This window comes from Lampris incognitus, chromosome 4 (assembly GCF_029633865.1).
Source record: "Lampris incognitus isolate fLamInc1 chromosome 4, fLamInc1.hap2, whole genome shotgun sequence".
Taxonomy (NCBI): Eukaryota; Metazoa; Chordata; class Actinopteri; order Lampriformes; family Lampridae; genus Lampris; species Lampris incognitus.
Window position 1 is genome coordinate 35,527,025 of NC_079214.1, and position 21,526 is coordinate 35,548,550.

At 41.8% G+C, this 21,526-nt stretch overlaps 3 protein-coding genes across 4 annotated transcripts in view; 1 reads left to right on the forward strand and 2 right to left on the reverse strand.

The window, feature by feature from the left end:
* efl1 (elongation factor like GTPase 1) overlaps positions 1–14,766 on the reverse strand; it is a 175,362-nt gene extending 160,596 nt beyond the window's left edge. The window contains exons 1-8 of the mRNA XM_056278312.1: positions 14,623–14,766; positions 14,235–14,335; positions 13,974–14,041; positions 13,721–13,805; positions 11,619–11,752; positions 11,186–11,323; positions 8,446–8,678; positions 4,811–4,934 (exon numbers count right to left, since the gene is read on the reverse strand). Coding sequence (XP_056134287.1) covers positions 4,811–4,934; positions 8,446–8,678; positions 11,186–11,323; positions 11,619–11,752; positions 13,721–13,805; positions 13,974–14,041; positions 14,235–14,325 — 873 coding nt within the window. The 5' untranslated portion in view covers positions 14,326–14,335; positions 14,623–14,766. The remainder of the gene's footprint in view (positions 1–4,810; positions 4,935–8,445; positions 8,679–11,185; positions 11,324–11,618; positions 11,753–13,720; positions 13,806–13,973; positions 14,042–14,234; positions 14,336–14,622) is intronic.
* A 108-nt stretch (positions 14,767–14,874) lies between these two features.
* saxo2 (stabilizer of axonemal microtubules 2) lies at positions 14,875–18,336 on the forward strand. The gene is made up of 8 exons (XM_056279336.1): positions 14,875–14,988; positions 15,550–15,741; positions 15,962–16,164; positions 16,353–16,714; positions 17,189–17,425; positions 17,622–17,741; positions 17,905–18,026; positions 18,174–18,336. Exons 1-8 carry the CDS (start codon positions 14,951–14,953, stop codon positions 18,334–18,336), a joined length of 1,437 nt encoding a protein of 478 aa, XP_056135311.1. The 5' UTR covers positions 14,875–14,950.
* Positions 18,337–18,696: 360 nt separating this feature from the next.
* adamtsl3 (ADAMTS-like 3) overlaps positions 18,697–21,526 on the reverse strand; it is a 231,335-nt gene continuing 228,505 nt past the window's right edge. Inside the window, exons 30-33 of one of the 2 annotated variants that reach the window (XR_008810152.1) lie at positions 21,422–21,525; positions 21,058–21,275; positions 20,280–20,476; positions 18,697–20,154 (exon numbers count right to left, since the gene is read on the reverse strand). Coding sequence is in view for 1 of the 2 variants with exons in the window: in XM_056278310.1 (XP_056134285.1) it covers positions 20,358–20,476; positions 21,058–21,275; positions 21,422–21,525 (441 nt within the window). In the remaining variant the exon portion in view is untranslated. Of the gene's footprint in view, positions 20,477–21,057; positions 21,276–21,421; position 21,526 lie in introns of both variants that reach the window. The other variant, XM_056278310.1, reaches the window with a different exon arrangement.

A 21,526-nucleotide genomic window follows, 5' to 3' on the forward strand; every position in this document is an offset into this window, starting at 1 on the left:
CGGAAAAGAAGGGTCAGTTTAGCAACATCAGCCTTTCAGCCAACACAGTGGCAGAGCGCATTTCTGACCTGTCAGGTAACATATAGGATCAACTGCATGAGAAAGCCAAACGTTTCTGTGCATACTCAGTCGCTCGTGATGAGAGCACAGACATCATTGACACTGCGCAGCTCACAATCTATGTCCGTGGTGTTGACGACAGTTTTGAAGTGATGGAGGAGTTGCTCACAGTGATTCCAATGCATGGCCAGGCCACCTCTCAGGAGATATTCCGCCAGCTGTGTGATGCCATTGTGGATGCGGGTTTGCCATGGAAGAGGTTTGCTGGATTAACAACCAACGGAGCGCCATCAATGACAGGGAGGAGAAATGGAGTGGTGGCACTTGTTTAAAAAAAAACTGGAAGAAGAGGGTGTGGAGGAGGCCATTGCTCTGCACTGCATTATCCATCAGCAGGCCCTTTGCAGCAAATGCCTGAAGTTTGACAATGTGATGTCTGTCGTTGTGAAATGCATCAACCATATCAGATCCAGGGGTTTAAAGCACCGGGAGTTCCGCGCCTTTTTGGAGGAAATAGAGTCAGCATATGAGGATGTGCTCTACTTCACTGAGGTACGTTGGCTCAGCAGGGGAAACGTCTTGAAGAGGTTTTTTGAGTTGAGAGCAGAAGTGAAAGCCTTCATGGAGAAGGCTAGGATGGCTGTTCCTGTGCTAAGTGATCCCAAATGGCTCATGGACTTAGCTTTCCTTGTTGACATCACAAATGAGCTGAATGTACTGAACAAGAAATTACAAAACCAGGGGCAGCTTGTCAGTGCTGCCTATGACAACGGGAGATCATTCTCCACAAAACTTGTGTTATGGAAAGCCCAGCTCTCTCAGACAAACCTCTGCCATTTCCCAGCATGCAAGGCACTCATGGATGCAGGCACACCATTCAGCGGTGAGAAGTATGCTGACGCCATTGTGAAGCTACAGGAGCAATTTGATCACAGGTTTGCAGAGTTCAAGACACACAGAGCCACTTTTCAAATTTTTGCTGACCCCTTCTCCTTTGATGTGCAAGATGCCCCTCCTGTGCTTCAAATGGAGCTCATTGACCTGCACTGCAGGTCAATGAGCTTATTTGATAGCTTGTTTGTTTTTGTTGTTTTGTTTTTTTAGCTTATTAGCTTATTAGTATTCCATCTTGTCATAACAGAACCTGGTGTCCCCTTTTTGTCTCACACTGTTCGTTTTTGTTCCTGCACTTGTACTGTTACCTGTCTTGTTTTGATCACCTGTATATATAAATAAAAAAAAAAGATTGAGAACATTGGATTGGTTGTACTTTTTTTTTTTTTTGGAATACTTGCGACCCAGCCTCACCCAAACTCTACCTCCAGCGGCCCCCAGGTAAGTTGAGTTTGAGACCCCTGTTCTAGGGTCTTGTTCCCACACCTTTAGCCGACTTTCATGTAGACTTCATGAATTTTAGCTGACTTTCACATGGACTTCATGAACTTTTTCGTAAGTTAACATAATTTTAATCGATTGTGAGCACAAACCAAAATAGTCCAAAAGGTTTGCCAAAAAGCAGGGGTATCAATCCATTTCAATATGGAACATGGTGGTGACCATTTCTTGAGTGAAATCAATGCCAGTAGTGTATGGACCAAACTAGGAAAATACTGATTTTATGCGATGCACTGAGTTCACAGTGAGATGTTTTAATTTCTTCAAAAACTTTTACATCAGGCGTCCCAATTTCTTCAAAAACTTTAGCTAACATCAGGTGTGCGGGTGGCGTAGCAATCTATTCCATTGCCTAATAACACAGGGATCACTAGTTCGAATCCCCGTGCTACCTCCAGGCGTCCCTACAGACACAATTGGCCGTGTCTGCGGGTGGGAAGCCGGATGTGGGTATGTGTCCTGGTCACTGCACTAGCGCCGCCTCTAATCGGTCGTGGCACCTGTTCGGGGGGGAGGGGGAACTGAGGGGAATAGTGTGATCTTCCCACACGCTACGTCCCCCCTGGTGAAACTACTCACTGTCAGGTGAAAAGAAGTGGCTGGTGACTCCACATGTATCGGGGGAGGCATGTGGTAGTCTGCAGCCCTCCCCGGTTCGGCAGAAGGGGTTGAGCAGTGACCAGGATGGCTCAGAAGAGTGGGGTAATTGGGCGGGTGCAATTTGGGTGAAAAAGGGGGAAACCCCCCCCCCCAAATAAAACCAAAACTTGAGCATCAGAACGACATATTAAGATGAAGCATCACTGGCAATGTATGGTCACTATGTCCACTTGAGCACTCTATCTTTCTGCTAAACAATTTCTCTACAATAGCTAGTTAGCAAAGCAAGGTCTAAAGCAATCAAAACCAGTAATTAAGCCTGAATGAAATGTACGCCACTCTACAAGTGGACAGTAGGAGCACTCTAAGCAGAGTTAGTGTAAAATTAATGGTGGTCAGTGGGAGAAATTCACAAAATCACTACCCATTGCAATTTTAGGGAATTATCTTTTTATTTGCTCATTTCTATAGACTGTGTCCATACTAGATAGAAATGTATCAAATGCAACTGAAATATGACTTATTTTTGTAAAAAATATAGAGCTTTATTCTCTTATTGTATGAGTGACATCATTGCGTCACACACGTATGTATTGAAATGTTAGTTTTGATTGCATCCTGTTCAACCAACATGGCAAATCAGCCTCACAGCTATGGTAGCTGGCTTTGAATTTTTTATTTTTATAAGCTTTATATTGAAATAAGTATTTGGTCATAGCTTCTTCCAGAACCTGAGGCACAAAAGAAGATTCAGGGTTGTAGAGTCCCATTAAGTATCTTTTTAGCCATGTCTCAACCCTAACTTGGCCATTCAATTTGATGCACTAATGGGAGAGGGTGCTTGCAAATGTGAGGGCAAAAGAAGAGATCACGAGTGGTGAATATTATTCAGGTAAACCATCTTTGATCAAAACATCCTGCTGTGAATACACAATACATTGCACTCCTGTCTTAATTTCGGGATTTCTGTCAGACTTTCCTTAAAAAAAGTGCAATGTGAAAAGGCACAGGGCTGGAAAAATAAAACAAAACCCTGGGGACTTTGATTTCAACTTTTTGAGTGTTACACGTGAATATGCCCTTAGACTTGCATCAGAAAGTTCTCCCATTTGGGGCCAGTCCATTGCTAGCATTAGCATGTAAGATTGTCATGCCGGGGCACAGTAACATTGCTGAACTGAGTGGGCGGCAGTCTGATGGTGTACAAGCAGAACCGGAGTGGCTAAAGTAGAATCCATTAGCATCTCACAGACCCACACTCTGCATTCATTTGGTCATAAAATGGCACTCGTGTAAGAAGAGATAGGCAGTGAACATCACAGGCAGAACTCCAGCTCACTATGGAAAAAAAAATTGATTGGCTACAGATACAGACAGACAGACAGATAGGAGACAAAGAGAGAGAGAGAGAAAGACAAAGGGAGAGAGAGAGAGACAAAGATAAAAAGAACACACACAGAGCAACTCACACAAGACAAATCCAACACACAAAGACAGCTGAGTCACTGCATCAAGCGTAAATGAAGAGTGACAGACAGCCAACTGTGCCTTGTTACCATCTGTCTGTCTGGGCTCTGCTGCCGTCTCTCATGCTTGTGAGACATAGTCCAAGGAGAAAGGCTTGTTGACTGACTGTAGAGCCATGAGGTGACAAGCCCACAGAGTAGGGAGCTACTAAGGGTGGTCAAACACAATCAACTGTGGACCTGACAGACCAAGACAGACTTGGGGAGTAACCGCACAGTGATATTGATCTGGAATGGTAGGCAGGTGATGATGATGAGCAGTGTTTCCAACAAATAACTGATGCTGTGGCACCCCACTGCAACATCCCATAAAGAGATTCCCCTGACTGACACCACAATAATGACAATGCTTATTGTGGTGCACACATTCATTTCTTCTCGTCTTTTTTTATCCCTTGCAAAGCCCCAAGCTGCCACCACCACAAAAACCCTGAGACCCTGTGGGACACAGTAATTAAGTGTTAACACCCCATTTTCCTGTTCAAACAGTGCCCTACTTAATGTAGGAACACTAAACTGGATTAAAGCTGAGGTTGCAAGTAATGGGGCTGAAACTCCCTTAAACAGATATCCAAACAATGATGCACAACGGCAGCTTTTTTGTTGCATTCAACTTAATGTGATTTACCATAAATAAGTACACACTTTCATCCAAATATTATATTACTCCATTTGCTTCATTTTGGGTTGGTCAATATAAAAATGCAAGTTGTTGATCACATGCATTGTGTAGATACTGCTAAGATGTGTTTACATAATTTGAGTAAACGTACATCTGAGTTTTGACAGCTTTCAGCTTGGTGACCCATTACTGCTTACAGCTGCTCTTTCTATTGACATTCAGCTTGACCTCTTCTTGACTTTCAGCAATGGATGATTTGGGTCAGTAACATGGGCACAACAGAACTAACATGGCGGCAAACAGAGTGCAGTGTATGACAGAGAAAATTAATTGTCATCACTGACTGACTGCATTCACACAGGGACTAACTATTTGAATATCAAAACCATGCAGTGGTATTGTTCTATGAGTCAGCATAAGGACAAACGGTTCAGTTACATTCAGCCTGCTCTCAGATACACTTCCTAAAAAAGGAAAGCAAGTATATTCAAAATAAAAGCAGAAAGACCCAAGAATACAGCCAAAGTGATCAGTGTCTGTCCCTGGTCAAATAGCCTTTTTTTTTTTTTTTTTTAATGAGAAGTACAGAAACACAGTTTTGGAGTACCTGAGCACCCTTCATGATCTTCTTGGCCTTGGCATTGAGATAAAAATCTCCCCACAATGTCTTGAGCAGCACCTCGGCTCTAATGCCCATCCTCTGGCTGTAGATATGAGCAAACTGCTGGATCCTAGAAAACCCAGAGAATAGAAGTCCAAGCAGCTCATTAAGACAGTCTGTCGAATTCGGTTTCTTCAACAGTGCAGATTCAGACAACAGAAAAAAGGCACTGATCTCTATTACTGCTGATGCCACAGTGAGTTTGGCTTTTTTTTCTTTTTTTTTCTTAAGTGGGCCTATTAGTGGCTTTGAGGAAAACGGAGGTTTTGTAAACAGTCAAGAGATTTTAAAAAGGGATCTGGGTAAACATAATTCTGTAGTTGTTTGGATCTCAGCTTCCCCCTCCTTTTCCGTAGACAGCAAATGAGTCTTCAGTTCAGCAGAGGAGACTTGGCTGTCTCTGTCGGGACTTAATTGGTTTATTTATAGCAGGAAGTGATCACAAGGACACAGCTGCTCACAAAACTGGGTCTTTGTGTCCTCATCATCTGCTATCATATATGGAACAACCTATATTGCAACAGTCAATGCAATCTAGTACAGAGGCTTTATGCAACTGTGCTATTTCAGAAAAGGAAGATGAGATGTGAGATGGAGAGTGACAAGTAATAAAAAGTGATAACAGTTACAGAATTGTGCAAGTTATAGGTTTTAATTCAAGAGACTGAACAATTTGGACGATTAAAGTTCGGCAACAAATAGGTAGGAGCTGCCTCCCTTCTCCATCTCTGTAAGATACGCCTACTGTACCAAAAGGCATAATATAGTTTGCCAGCTCCATCTAGTGGACATTTGAAAAACAGCTCAAGTGAGTTGAGTAAAAATAATTAATAAAAGTAGTAAACCTTTATTTGTATGGCCTTTTTTGTGGTCAAATATAAATCAAACGGGTCAAAACAAGAAGACACCATAAGCTATAAACACAGAGGGTGAAAACTGTAATGATGACAGACTAAACAAACTGATAAAAACATGTTTTAACAAGCAGCTTAAAATATACTGCTTAGTGAGAACTCCTCAGGCAGCTCAAAATCTCACAAATCTTTACATTGTATAATACAACACTAACCAACTTTCCTCTAATCATTCCCATTTACCCCACTGGTCTTCTAGCCCAGTAGCCCTCAGTAACTAGTGCACAGCAAGTACTCAGTGTTTCCCTTTGGCAGAGGGAAACACCTTGGTATCCCCTCACATTACATCTACTCACCCCTCTCCGGGGATAATTTGCCCCCTCTGTAGTACCCTGACGAATAACTTGCCCCACACTTTTTCTGCTGGGTAATGGCAAAGCATTAAAGGGGAGTCAAATGCCTCTTTTCCACTGTGACCCTGTGAAATACTGTCCTGTGCTGACAAACCACTCCCACAGGGAGTGGATATCATGAAACGATTCTACTTGAAAATTGAAAAGTCGAGAAAAAAATGTAAGTTAACTGCCAGGACCTGCAGCACTAATGTCTCCATGGCTGGTTACATTGTGCATCAACCCTGAATGAAGACATGTCTGATTGAAGCAAACACTCAGGTGTGGCTAAGCATCAGCGAAAAAAATAACGGACCAGTAAACTGCAATCACTGCAGTAAGATAATTTCATGCAAGAGAGGAAGCAGTATGTATACTGACAGGTGACAAATTAAAATGAAAAACCAACATAGTGGTATATTTTGTGATTTTAAAATTAAAATTTGAGCTTTGACATACTTTTGGTTTTTTAAACATTTTGGATTGTTCCTCAAAAAAATTATGCAAAAAACATGAATTGGTATTCAATTCGATAAGCGGTAACGGAAACAGATTGTCCAAAATCCAAACAACACCCAACCCTATCAATAGGTTAAAAAAAAAAAAAAAAAAGCTTTCATTACTGGCAGAAAAGTTCTCAAATACACTACATGGGCAAAAGTGTACGGACATCTGCTTGTCCAATATCGCATTCCAAAATCCTCCCTTTGCTGCTATAACAGTGTCCTTTCTTCTGGGATGGTTTTTCCCTTGGTGTTGGAAAACTTCTGCCATAATTTGCATCAATTCAGCCAAAAGATGATCAGTGAGATAGAACACTGATGTTGGGTGACTACGTCAGTGTAGCAATTCATTCCAAAATTTCTGATGGGGCTGAAGTCAGGGCTCTGTACAGGCAAGTCAAGTTCTTCCACAATGACCTTGACAGATGATTTCTGTATGGACCTCACTTTGTGCAGAGGGGAACTGTCATGCAAAAATAGGAAAGGGCCTTCACCAAACCGTTGCCACACAGCTGGAAGTACAGAACTGTCTAGAATGTCTTTGTATGATGCAGTGTCAAGATTCTCCTTCACTGGAACTAAGGGGCCTAACCCAAACCACAAAAAAAGAGCACCAGACCACTATTCCTCCATCAAACTTTACAGTTGGTGCTATGCATTCTGACAGGTAGCATTGTCCTGGAATCTGCTGACTGCAAGGTGGTGAAGTACGATTCATTACTTCAGAGTGTTTCCACTCCTCCAGGGTCCAACAGCAGTGAGCTTCCCACCACTCCAGCCTACACTTGGCATTGTGCATTGGTGAGCTTAGGATCATGTGCAGCAACTCCCCCAAAGAAACCCATTTCAAAAATCTCACGACATACAGTTCTTGTTCTGACATTGCTTACAGAGGCAGTTTGGAATTTGGTAGTCAGTGTTGCAACTGAGGACAGACAATGTCCACATACTATGAGCTTCAGCACTCTTCTGTTCTGTTCAGTAATGTTGTGTAGTCTACCACTTCTCAGCTGAGCAATTGTTGCTCCTTGATATTTTCACTTCATAATAAAAGCACCTGCAGTTGAACTGGGCAGCCCTAGAAATTTTATGAAATTACTAGTTGATAAGGCAGCATCCTATCATAGAGCCACGTTGAAAGTGACCGAGTTTTTCATCACGGCCCATTCTAGTACCAAAATCTGTCTATGGCAACTGCAATGGGTGTGGATGAAATAGCTGAACTGACTAATTAAAAGGGGTGTCCACATACTTTGGGCCATGTAGTGTAGGTCTGTGAGTCCTCATTAAGCAACAATTCATGAGATGCAAACAAATGTGAGTTCCTGTACCGATTGTGTGGAACTAACAGTGGTGAAGATTGCTGGTTGGTTGAATGCAATAATCAAGAATAGCTTCACTGATCGAATGGCATCTTGAAATTGAAATTTTGTTTCAAATTATAAATGTTGTAATTTGAAACAAGCAAGCATTTGAATCATCAACCTCCTTTATTTCACCGTTGCAGTTTTGTTTTTGTTTTTTACCGCGAATGGAGACAGAATTCAAAATGTACTTCACTTACCATGTAAGTTCTCAATATTGATACAGTTACCGCACACCACACAACGGAAAATACCCTAAACGGTACAAAGTGAAAGCTATAAGTGGAATAACAATTACAATAATAGCCAATTGGTTGAGTCTTCCTCTCAAGGAACAATCCACTAACTCTAACACACCTCATTTATAGCAGTAACATGTTTTCCAGTTGTTACAACAGAGACCAAGGATCAAGGAAATGGCCCGAGAGCAAAAAATATTGAGCTGCTCAGTTATGCGACTGCCCATACCTGAATCCCCATCCATCTATGGCACTGGCGAAGACCACGTTGCCTTGGTCAGGTGAGAAGTAGAGGTGAGAGTCATCTGTCTCCTCCAGCCCAGCGCTCCAGTCATACACCTGCTCTCCTACAGGGCCCTCCGCTGGCCCCCCGGGGACCTCGCTCTCTCGCTCCTCCTTCTCTTTCTCTGCTCGCTCCTCAAGAACTTTGGATGTGAACAGCGTCCCTGTAACGGCATTCACCTACAAGGAGGATATATATATATATATATATATATATATATATATATATATACATACATACATACATACACATTTTTTAAGCTAAGACACTGAACAAACTTTCAAAGCAATTCAGTGATAGCTGAAGTTAACTTTGAAGTTTTATTATTGGCCATATATACTGATGAGCCAAAACATTGTGACCAGTCACATGGAAGGGATGGATTGGGACTAAAAAATGGCCCTGGACTTTTTTACCCAGACCAGCCCACAGATACTCCACCACCCCCACCCCACTGATGCACATACAAATACATCAGCCCTTAACCACCACACATAAGCATAATGGATGGATACTCTAGGCTACTGTAACACTAATACAGAGCTAGTTTAAGAGCAAGTAAAAGGTTTGTCCTCAACAGCAGCCCCCCCCCACACACACACGGGGGGGGGGCAGAAATCACAGTGTGGGTGGGTACAGAGAAAATCAGGTAGGCCTATTCCATCCAAGACCAACAATACTTAATAGATTCTGAAACGCATATGCTAACCAAAATAGGTAATTACAACTATACTTGCCTGAATGCACAACAGTTTAATCATACAAGCCTTATATTATACATCATTAGAGGTAATGTTATCAAGATGAACATTAACAACAGCATCGCATGGCGGCGCCACACACACACACACACACACACACACCAGCATCTTTATTCAAGCATATGGGTAGAGGTACACTGGCACCAAGATGCTCAGTAATGTTAAAGACGACACTTGAACATAGCTTGGCATGGCAGCCACATAAACAACATGCATGCATGCACGCACGCACTCACTCACTCACACACATCCATTATCCAAACCGCTTATCCAACTTAGGTTCGCGGAACGCTGGAGTCTATCCCAGCAGTCATTGGGCAGCAGGCAGGGAGACACCCTGGACACAGGGCCAACACACACACACATTCACACCTAGGGACAATATAGTATGGCTGATTCACCTGACCTACAGGTCTTTGGACTGTGGGAGGAAATTGGAGCACCTGGAGGAAACCCATGCAGACACAGGGAGAACACACTCCCTCTGCCACACAAGGTGGCAGAGGGAGTGTGATGCCCTGGGCAATGTTCTGCTGGGAAACCCTGGGTCCGGCCATTCATGTGGACGTCAATTTGACACGTACCACCAACCTAAACATCACTGCAGACCAGGTACATCCCTTCATGGCAACGGTATTCTCTGATGGCAGTGGCCTCTTTCAGCAGGATAATGCACCCTGCCACACTCCACACATTGTTCAGGCATAGTTTGCAGAACATAATGAAGTGTTCGAGGTGTTGCCCTGGCCTCCAAATTCTCCAGATCTCAATCTGATTGAGCACCTGTCGGATGTGCTGGACTGACAAGTCCGATCCACAGTGGCTCCACCTCGCAACTTACAGGAATTGAAGGATCTGCTGCTAAAGTTTTGGTGCCAGATACCACAGGACACATTCAGGGGAAGAGAGGGAACAATTGCAATTTTCTTGGCTAATTCCAATTTTTTAAAAGTCTGACCTACCAATTCCAATTTTGGCCGATTCCATACAAATATTTTTTTAACTTTTCTTTAATGGAAATTTCAATTGTTTGTTCATAATAAAACATTATTAAATAACTTTTACATTTTCTCCAAAATTTCACCAGGTTACAGGACCTTAGATCACTCTCACTAAAACCATTCTCAAAATAAAAAAGTGCTCCAGGTTACTAGACAGAGCTTTTTTGTATAAACAAAATCCAACTGAAAATGAATTATAGTATATCCCACTTTATCCAACATGCTTTGCTTTCCAAAAGTAAATGACGATTTTCAACAACCTGTTTTAGTGTGTGTCTGTGACTTTACCGTCTGTGCCGCTGTGTGCATGGCGTGAACCATTGTGTGGCACATGTGTGTAAATTTGACCGGCACAAAATCGGATATATCTGAGTCTGACCGGCCAGTTATTGGTCATGGCCAATCAAGTTAAAAATTGGCCGATTCCAGTCACCAGCCCATCAATCAGTACATCTCTATTCAGGGGTTTTGAAGAGTCCATGCCTCAGCGGGTCAGCACTGTTTTGGTGGCACACGGAGGATCAACAGCATATTAGGCAGGTGGTCATAATGTTTTTGCTCATCAGTGTAAGTTTGTATTTAGAAAGAACTGTACTCAACTTAAAGACCACAAGGACATCAATATGACACCCTAAAGTAAAATATCTAAGAGAATCCAACTACGTCTGTGTGTACTGTATGTACCGAAGATATAAAAAAAAAAAAAAACCTAAGGCAGCAAATAACTAAGGAATTGGGGAATATTAAGTATCTTTCAATACAGAGTACAAAAAGCAGGAACCAAAAATCACATTCATCATATCAACACACTCAACAGAATAAAATGACATTGTTACAACTGTCATCAGCATTTACAAAATATTTTTCAGTTATGTCTTATAAAGGCCCTACAGTTAAATTTCTTTTTTGTAACCTTACACTCACCTGCTCCAAAATTTTCTGAAGGTGTGTGTATGCTTCCTGAGAAGTGAGCTTGAGCTCCACAATGAGTCTGTCAATCTTGTTAACAACCAGTACAGGTCGGATTTTCTCCAGCCAGGCCTGACGCAGCACAGCCTGGGTCTTCATACACATGTTGGCAGATGGTAAAAAAAAAAAAATAGATATAAGAAGAAAACATTCCAGAACAATTATTTTCTTCATAAAACATCCAAAAGGAAAAAAGATATGTAGAATTCAGTCCATGGGGGTCTGCACATTATCCCTGTTAGTCAAAAGTAAAAGGTTCACTCAAGTACTGGGTGTTTTTTGTTTGTATGATTTTTGTAGGGATGTGGTAGAGATCCTAGTAAGGTGTCTTGTAATCACAGACCAATAGGTTACAGCTTGAGAGAGTGGCTATCCAATAGATACCAACCTGTGGGCACACCCCTTCCACAGCATCAACAATGACAATGGCTCCATCACACAGCCGAACAGCTGTCGACACCTCTGAAGAGAAGTCAACGTGGCCAGGTGAGTCAATCAGATTTAACAGGTACTCGTTCTCACCTGATATGACAGGAAATACACAAAAAACAGCAAACATTGAGTAACCAAAGAAAGAAGAAAAAAAATCAAACATAGTGGGCAGACAGAGACATTATTTGAGTTTTTCAAATAAAACCAAACTGTTTAGGCAGTACAATTATTCAACTTTTGTAAACATTAAAATGTAGTTTGAAGCACTTTGCTGTGCTGTTTTGAGTGTCCACAACTAATTCAACTATTGTCACAGAAAACATCTTACAGATAACTGACTTTCCCTTAATAGAGCTTAATTCAGTCTGTTCTGTTCAGTGGGCTAAGCTAACTGCTAGCCCATGCAGATCGGAACTTCCGACAGTCATCCTGGCTGGAGTTTGTTCTCTAATTTTTTTTTTTTTTTGACTGCATTGCAGGGTGGACTGTGTTGTTAACTTTTTTTCTTTTTCTTTTTTTTACGTTTTTGGTGGTGTCGTCCTTGGGAAATTTTGGATGTGTGTTTTATGTGTTACACTGCTGTGGAAAATGAAATTTTGTTTCTTTGTGTATGCAAGTATGTCTAAGAAATGACAATACATTGTTCCCGATTCCTAATTCCTGATTCAGCCTGGGTAGTTATGTAGAATTGAATTGCTCACGTCATACTGCTAATTAAGACTGCAAATTAGATGTAAGTACTGAGGATTTTGTTCAACCATCATAGACAAATTTATTCAAAACCTTGGTTTGTTTGACTTTCTCTTTGTTAGGGTGGAAAATGGGATATCAAAGGGAAACATGTTCAATAATAGCGCTGGACAGTAAGAGGCACACACCTAGTAAGGCCTTTTTCCATTGAGTTGAGATATGGATGGCTCTGGAATCCCATATTTAGTCATAAAATTATATGCTACCTGAGAAGTTTATTAGAGTGTAGTCATGGTTATGTCTACACAAATGAATCTTTAAAAAATTTATGCTTCTTTCAGTAATTTCACATTTTTTCTTACATGCTCAGGACCTTGATGATAAAAAGCATAGAATACGAAACCTCTCACAAGGATGGAATCTAGAATTGTGCACTTCAGGACAACAATTCCTGCCCAATATACTGTACATGTATTCTCAGGTGTGTCTGTTAAGTGCCAACAAAAACCTCCCTTGGCAGCAATAGAGAATGGCCTTATATATTCCCACAACATCCCAATGAAAGAAAACTGTTACCAGGATGGAGTGTTTTGTGTTATCTGGCGTAATACAGGACAGAATATCTGTTGAGCCATCTGGCTCTGCACATCAACTTTCAAAAGTTGGCACAGGTCACCGACCTAGGTCCTATCAATCTGAACATGTCAGATACAGACGGTTGACAAATTAAAGAAGAAACCCGAATGCTTGACCGCTACAGTGAGGGCATCCGAGGGCTGTTATGCTGTGGGGGGCATTTTCCTGGCATGGTTTGGGTCCACTTGTCCCCTTAGAGTGAAGGGTCACTGCAAATCAACACAAAGTTATTCTGAGAGATGACCTTTACCCTAAGATGAAACATTTCTATCCTGATGGGAGTGGTCTCTTCCGGGATGACAATGCCCCCATCCACAGGGCAACAGGGGTCACCAAATGGTTTGATGAGTATGAAAATTATGCAAAATTATATGCTACGGCCTTCGCAGTCACCAGATCTCAATTCAAATGAACATTTATGGGAGAGTTTGGACCAACGTGTTAGACAGCGCTCTCCACCACCACCATCATCATCATCATCAAAACACAAATGAGGGACTATCTTTTGGAAAAATGGTGTTCCATCCCTCCAGTAGAGTTCAGAGACGAGACTTGTAGAATCTATGATGAGGAGCACTGAAGCTGTTCTGGAGGCTCATTGTGGCCCAACACCTTACTAAGACAATTTATGTTGGTTTGTCCCCCATCTGTATAAGGTGTGTTTTTTTTGGGGGGGGGGGGGGTTGGTTTTGGTTTTTTTGCTTGTTGCAATGGTGGGTGACGGATTCTTACCACTTGAATAGTGGAGAGAGATTGCACTAGACTTCATGGTGATTCCTCTGATCTGTTCATCTTCCCTGCTGTCCAGGTACCTCAGCTAGCAGATTAGAAAATAAAAACATTTACAAGCAGAGATGGCAGCAAAACAAAGCTACACAACCTTGGGATATAGACAGGCAGTCACAAATAATAAGGTACAATGTAAAGGGTAGAATTCGCTAACGTAGCTCAAGTGCTGGCCACAAATGTTACAGCAAGTACATACCTTCCCAGCAAGGCGACTTGAAATGATACCATTGCTTGCCACTAAACAGTCAGCCAGAGTAGTCTTGCCTGTAAAGATGCAACTGATTTTTTAGCACTGCATGGTGCTTAAATACTGCCGAACTAACAAAACCGAGAGCCTGACGAATATGACTTTAAACGATAGCTGTGTATTAATCTAAAAATCTAAGCATGCTGACTTCGGAAAATCTGTTCATAATGTCAGACTACTACAGCAAGAAAGATAAGCGAATCCACTCACCATGGTCAACATGAGCCAGAATACATAGGTTTCTAATGCTGGTGGGGTTTCTCTGGAGTGTTTTGATCTTGTCAAGGCTTGCGTGCCCCATGCTTAAATACCTGAAATAATTCACAATCGGTGAACTGCGAATGTTGCTTAAACAATTCACTACTCAAAAATACCGCTGTTGTAACTTGTCTGGCTAGTTAGCTTGATAAAGGGCAACATGCGATGTCCGTACTACACAATATGTATAGATGGTAATTTAAACAAAAACAAAAACAAAACATTAATTGTGAAGTCCAATGATGAAACCAGAGATAACGCGAACTTCAACAGTTAGATATACTTTAGCTAACTGAGTGGTTAGCTGGAATTGTCCGAAGGTTTTTGAGAATGAAATTACCTTTTTCATGCAGAATGCGTTTGCGCTGTAAACAATGTCGTTGTATACTAACCCACTTTAATTGGATATATCAGTTCAGATTATCGTTACCGTCAAAATAAAGGCATGTTCGGCGAACATGTGGACAGTTTCACCTCGCGTTGTTTTCCCGGAAGTTGACGCACCACATTCGCAGCGCCTATTATGACGTTCTACGCAATGTCGTCATCGGGACGCTCAGTACGGTTGCTATGATACGAGGCGTTTGGCAGACAAGAGCTCAACTATGTTTAGCGTTAGTTTGAGAGAAGTCTGTGCGGTTTAACAGGGATAGCTCTAGCTGCAGAAGATGAAAAAGCTTTGCTTATGCGAGATCTGTAGCTGTGGGTATGTAATGTAATCATTTCCGTTCCTCGATTATTATTTTTTTTACTTATACTTGTCTATAGTCAACGTATTATGCAATCGGTCTGATAGCATTCGACATATCAAATCAAGTCAAATCAATTTTATTTGTATTGCCCAATATCACAGATTACAAACATACAGAGCAGAGCGCCCTGGTAAATCCCAAGACGCAAGATCCTCGAAAAGACATCGTGTGCATGCTATAAAGGGACGATAGTTAACCAAATTTACCAAGTTTTACCCTCCTAGTGTGAACATCGTGAGCTTATTTGACCCTCCCCCCACAGACTCTCCCTCCCTATAAGCAACAACAAGGGCTGCCTAGGTTACCTATTTGACAGCCAGTTGTTTGGCTTCGTTGATTTCCTGGGGGGAGTGTTATTACACAGCAATGCATACTTGTGACTTTGTAGAGTCAATTTGTCTCATATAGGTACTCATTACAGACACCTGAAAGAGAAAGAATATGCTCCAATTGTCAGCGATTACTTCCCTCTTCCCCGTCAAAGACACACTGGTCATTAATTGTTTCTCTCCCAGCCGTCATCGTTGCTGCCGCAAGCCCACAGCACTCTACATCAAGGGAAACACAGGGTCATGCATACAGACAGAGTACTTGGAGAAATTCCCGGTCTACAAAGGAGTCTACAACCCTCCTCAAAGCCTGAAACCCAAGCAAGAACCGGATCCAACCTGTGATAAGGGAAAAATGGATGGAACCACAACATTCAAGTAGCTACTTTTAGTACTACTTTTAACATACTGACCTTTGTGTGTGTGTGTGTGGGGGGGGGGGGGGCAGGAAGGCGCTTGACATCATGAAACACGAGATTTTTAATCACCTGTAACCTCATCTCTTTCTCTTGCTCTTCCACCCTGTGTCTGTCTTTTTGTCTCTCTCTCCGACTCTCTTTCTCTCTCTGTCTTTCTCTCTTTATCTCTCACTGAACAGAACAGACTTCATGCCTCATGAAGTGAAGAGGCGCCCTGGACGTCAGCCAGTCAAGTACAAGCCTAATTCAGGGAAAATTGATCTGAGGACGACGTATAATCTGGACTTCCATCCCCGTGAGCCCGAACCGGTTGTCCCGATCAGGCCCAGGGAGAAAACATATGTGGTGAAAGCAAATCTGGACACCATCCCCACCTACAAAGGTGACCCCATTTTAAAGGAATGGGGAGTAATACCCCTGTGGATGGCAGTACAAACACTCATGGATATATATTCTTGGTAGACAGCTTCATACAATAATGAAATTGATGCAAAACCATTTCTTTGTGATCGCTATTGTATTGCCTTGCTTTTATGAGAAAGTATACATGTATATGTTTATGGGTTTTAGACGATTTCAGGCAGTGGGAGATCTGTAAGCAGGAGATAACCAAGCCTGAACACAACTACCAGCCTCCCTCAACCAAGTTTGCCAATTCCACCACCTTCCAAGATGATTTTGTCCGGAAAGTTTTTCCTCAGCGGGAGAGCTTTAAACCCCCCAACGTTGCTAAGCTGTCGGACATTCCCTTTGAAGGTTTGACCTCCAATCAGCTGACCTTTGTGCCCCACACATTAGAGCCACGCTTCGTTCGGCCCAAGGAGACATACAAACCCAGCAGCCAGCCCCTGCAGGACATCACCACGAACCGCCAAGACTTCCAGGGTCTTCCGGGGGATCTCCCGCAGAGCTGCAAGCCTCGCCCTAACAAGGTACTACAGACAGTTCTTTATCTGATGGAGGAACTTTCACTTCAGGCAACTTTTAGGGTTTGTGTAAAAATTAGTTCGTTTGAGTGCGAGTCCATGATCACGCTGAGTAGCAACAAACCACTGGTTTATTGAGAGTAAACAAAACCATGAGCAAAGCCGACATTCTGAGTCTAGTTGTATGACTGAACCAGATGGACATGGAACATTGATTAGCCTGGCCATAAACACACCTACAGGTACAGTAGCTCATAATGAACCAACAGGGCAATAATTTAGCCGAATGATCTACAGTTCGTATTCATTCTCTACACCTTTGCCTTTTTTTTAAACTTTTCTCATTTGAATACATTTTATTGCATTTAATTTTTATGCACAAACTGATGAAAATGAAGTTTGATTGACTGAATGATTTCATAGGCAAGCCATATTTGCTTTTTAAGTACCCTATTCCATTCTATTCTATGCCCTTGACAGTATTCGTCTCTGGCTGCATCTGCAATGCCCTTTGAGGGCAACACAGAGAGCAAGGACAGATTTAAGGAATGGCCAATCTCCTTGCCTCAACTACACAAAGCGGGGGAATATGTCAGTCCCACTGACCATATGGAGCTGAGCACAACCACCACTTCAGATTATATCAGACATCAAGTCCAGCCCTTCATCTCAGCCAGGCCCTACTTACCACCGAAGAAGTCAGTCATTCCCTTTCAGGTAAATCTTGAGCTGTGAACATGTTGAAATTAGTTTTAAAAGAGAAATCACGGTAACTTTATGACAAAGATTGTGCCATAGTGATATGAACTGTGTTGAATGGGCACCCATGAGTAATTTGGAAAAATGATGCAGACCTAATTTGACTGAATAAAGTTAATTTTATCCAGCCCTGATATGCTCTGTGTGGCTTCAGAATTGCACTACCATGCGAGAGGACTACCAACCTTGGAGGGCTGATGTGCGGCAGCCTATCAAGACGTCTGACGAAATGCATAAAGCCAGTGGAAAGATAGAGAACCTCACCACCTTCAGGGCAAATACTTAAATGCTTTCTTACATTTGCACATTATACACAAAATTAATTGCATTTTAACAATCAACCTCAGGGAATTCATGTACACAGCAATCACATTTAACTATGTCTGATAAGGATTGGTCTATTCTATTCTATTGTTTCACTCTGTTGTATTCTTTAGGCTCACTTTACACCTCATGAGCTGAGGCCAAATGTCAGCTTTAAGCCAGCTAACCAGCCTATGAGAGACGATGTCCCAATGGAGGAGTCTACCATGTATCGCACAGAGTTCATCCCAAAGAGGTCCCTCCTATATACTTCATCATACAGCACACATTACACCTACTTAGTGCTACATGCCTTCAACTTTGTGGTTGTATCTTATGTGTACACCAGTTCTCTGACTTGAGCAGGCCTGATGTAGGTTGTATGGTGTGTCTTGTGTTGTAGGATCAGTGCATGTCCTGCAACCTTTGAGTCACCTCCAGGGTACATGTATGAAGACACTGATAATGAAGGACACAAGTACTTCAGGAAAATGTCATCCAATGACAGCCACCAGAAGGAAAGAGACAGTGCAGTGTCCATGCAGAGGGCTGTGGCAGTGCTGTAATACACAAGGACTCGTAACTGTACAGATCACTGTTTATCTTTATTACCAGTATGATTGATGACAAATACCTAATTGTCAGAAAGGAATGAGCCTTGACCTTTTTTGATTTTAAAACTGGATCAATGCACTGTGATGGCTACAACAAGCCTGTACTTTAGCTGTATCAATTGTGCAAACACAATACAGGCACTGCTGTTTGTCTCAAACTCTCTGCATACAACAGCATGTGCTATATGCAACATAAAGTTGTCAAATAGTTCAAAACGGCATTTTATGAACCATTAGTGAAATCATGAAAATCTGAAATTCTTTTTAAACAGTCAATCACTGAATCACTGATGAGAAAGGAGTCGAGAGAGTGATCAAACTATCTTTATTCTTTTGTATTATGTAGAGCACTTTAATGTTTGTTATAATACTTCACGTTCCTTCACTGAAGTTGCAATTCCACAAACAGTATGAATGTCAACACCCAAAATATGCTATATAGTTATCAGTAGCCAAGGAGAAACACTGAATGTAAGTATGCATGTTACTGAGTGGCATGTTATAATTCATCTATAAAAATCTGAGATTGCACTTTGATACATGCAAGTAAAAAATAGGTGAGTTGTGGCAAACATCCGGCCTGACCAACATTAACAAGTGCTTTATATCTTTGTGTTTATAATCCAAGATTTCAAACAGGAGTTAAAAAGACACCTAAATTCTGACTAAAGATTAAGAAAATAAAAGTCTCACAAAATCTACATACGTTCAATGTACAATATTGCACTTAAAACATAATATATACAAGACATATTTTACAATGCAGCATGTATGATAAAGACAGGTAAAATGAAAAGACTCATTAATCAATACAAACAAAGTTGTGGTTCATTTTTACTGACTTTAGAGTGGGTTAAATATTCCATCAGCATCAACAGCTATGTTTCCATCGAACAAGTTTTACGCGAATTTTAAGCTTGTGAATAAGAAAAGTTACATTTGAGATACCAAAAAATCAAAACAACATTTCAAATATCGCAAAAAAAATTTTTTATACTCGCTGAAGGCGGTAAAGTTTATGTGTTGATAAAAATATGCAATAAAGAACGACAGATTTTTTTTTCCTTTTCAAATTTCTCCGATGGCAAGCAGTACTTTCCTCCCTTCTTGGTCTTGAATATTTTTGATGATGTAGTTCTTTGTACAGGGAGACTATTCAGTCGCTTAAAACCAGCTAAGTGAAACACAACTCAGCTTTTCAAACATTTGGTTAAAATTCGCTTAACATTTGGATGGAAACGTGGCTAGCTGAACAATGCCTCGGTTGTAATATTGTGCAGCTCTAACTAAACCATAACTCTTTGTCAAGGTTTAAAATCATAAAGTGGTGTTGATAAAACTGTGGATTTGGCAAAAATGAATTCATGCTTTCACTAAGTTCATAACCCCATAGGCCCACCTCACTCCCAACATCTCTGGCACAGTAGCATCCAAAATCGTCCCCTTTTTTTCCCGTCAGTGACGACTACACTCCAATTCGGCATCCCTACACCTTCACACATGTGAATGGTCATTAAGGATTTAGATCCAAAATTCTCACTATTCTATATACATGTATAACCAAGCACTATTATAAATTAAACAAACACAGGATACCCACTCTTTCTTTGTGTTTACGTACATGTCCAGAGGGTGTTGGCACTCCTTAATCATGTCCCTTTTGGCCTCCTTTATCGAATGTCACTGGAATAATATTATGAGCTGGGATTTTAGGTCAACATTAGATGACGTTAGGTCCAAAACGTTTGTTGGATCCACATTGCAAATACCCTGTCAGAAGAGAGATTGGGTCCAAATCAGAAAAGAAACCCCCTCTTCAAAGAGCCCCAAAAACAGGAGTGACTTCTGTTCCGTCTTTAATTGTGCAGTGTTTGAAGCAGCCACTTGCAGATTACCTCCCGGTTACAGTATTTCCATCGCTGGCTGAAGTCCCTCCGTTTATGAAGCAGTGTAACTTCTACTGCTGGTGACCACTAGGGGGACTCAGTGCCATGTAAACATGACTCGCAGCACCTCTGCTTGTACATGTCGACGTTGCAAAGCTTTAGTCTCTTCACCACATCGCAATACTGTGTCGAGTCCTTGCATTCCCCTGAATGGCAGAAAAAGAGTACTTGTGTCAAACATACCGTTCGATCCATGCGAACAATCATTTCTTTCCCTCAGCAGTACCCTTTCACTGAAGAGGTCAGAGTTAAAGTCAATTCAACTGGATGTGTATGGGTGAGACCTGGACGTAAATGTCAGTATGAATTTATTCATGAAATAAAAAGCACACAACTTTTGGACTATTTTTCTTGAGGTCATTGGATAACACACATAATACTGCCAGACATGGTTGGCCCGACTATCTCAGGAGAACGGCCAGAAATTCTACAATTGTTCTGTTTCCTCTCTTTGTGCAAGGGGATTGCCCCCCCCACCCCCATTTCATTTTTTACTTTTTCAACTGGAAGAACATGTCAGATTTCAACAGCCCTATTATTTCAGATTTCTGACATTATAAGTAAACGGGTAAAAAGCACACACGGTATTTTTTTTAAAAAGCCAGTTTTGGCTTTGAAGGATTAATAGAGGTTTCAGTATTCTGGTGAACAATTGTTCTCCTTCTATAATTACAAGGCTTTGGCTGTTGAGGTGAACACACACACACACACACACACACACACTTACTTCCACAGGTGGTGGTGGTGGTGCAGTGCTGCCAGGTAGCAGGGCGTTTGAGCCAGGCGCAGTGCTGGTCTGGCAGAGTCCTGGCACTCCTCCGGTGGACACAGTCGACCCTGCGTGACTGAAAACCGCCCCCACACGCCACCGTGCATGCCCGCCATGGACCCACCCTCCACTGCACGTCACACAGCGCCGATGAACAGTTCCGTTCCGACGCTGGCCTGAAACAATGACAGCAGTTTGAAAGACAGCCAGAAAGCCAGATTCAAACCTCAACAAAAACTTATGGCTGCATCTTAGACTTGTCTTTTGACTTTTAGAAAAACTTCTTATCCTAAGTTTTTTTTTTAAATACATGTGTGTCTACCTGTTCCCGAAGTCACAGTCTTGGTGAGAGGAACCGTTGGCATGCTGGCAGATGACAGATCTTTTCTGTACAGTAACAGTGGAGCCTAAACACCTCCCTGAACAC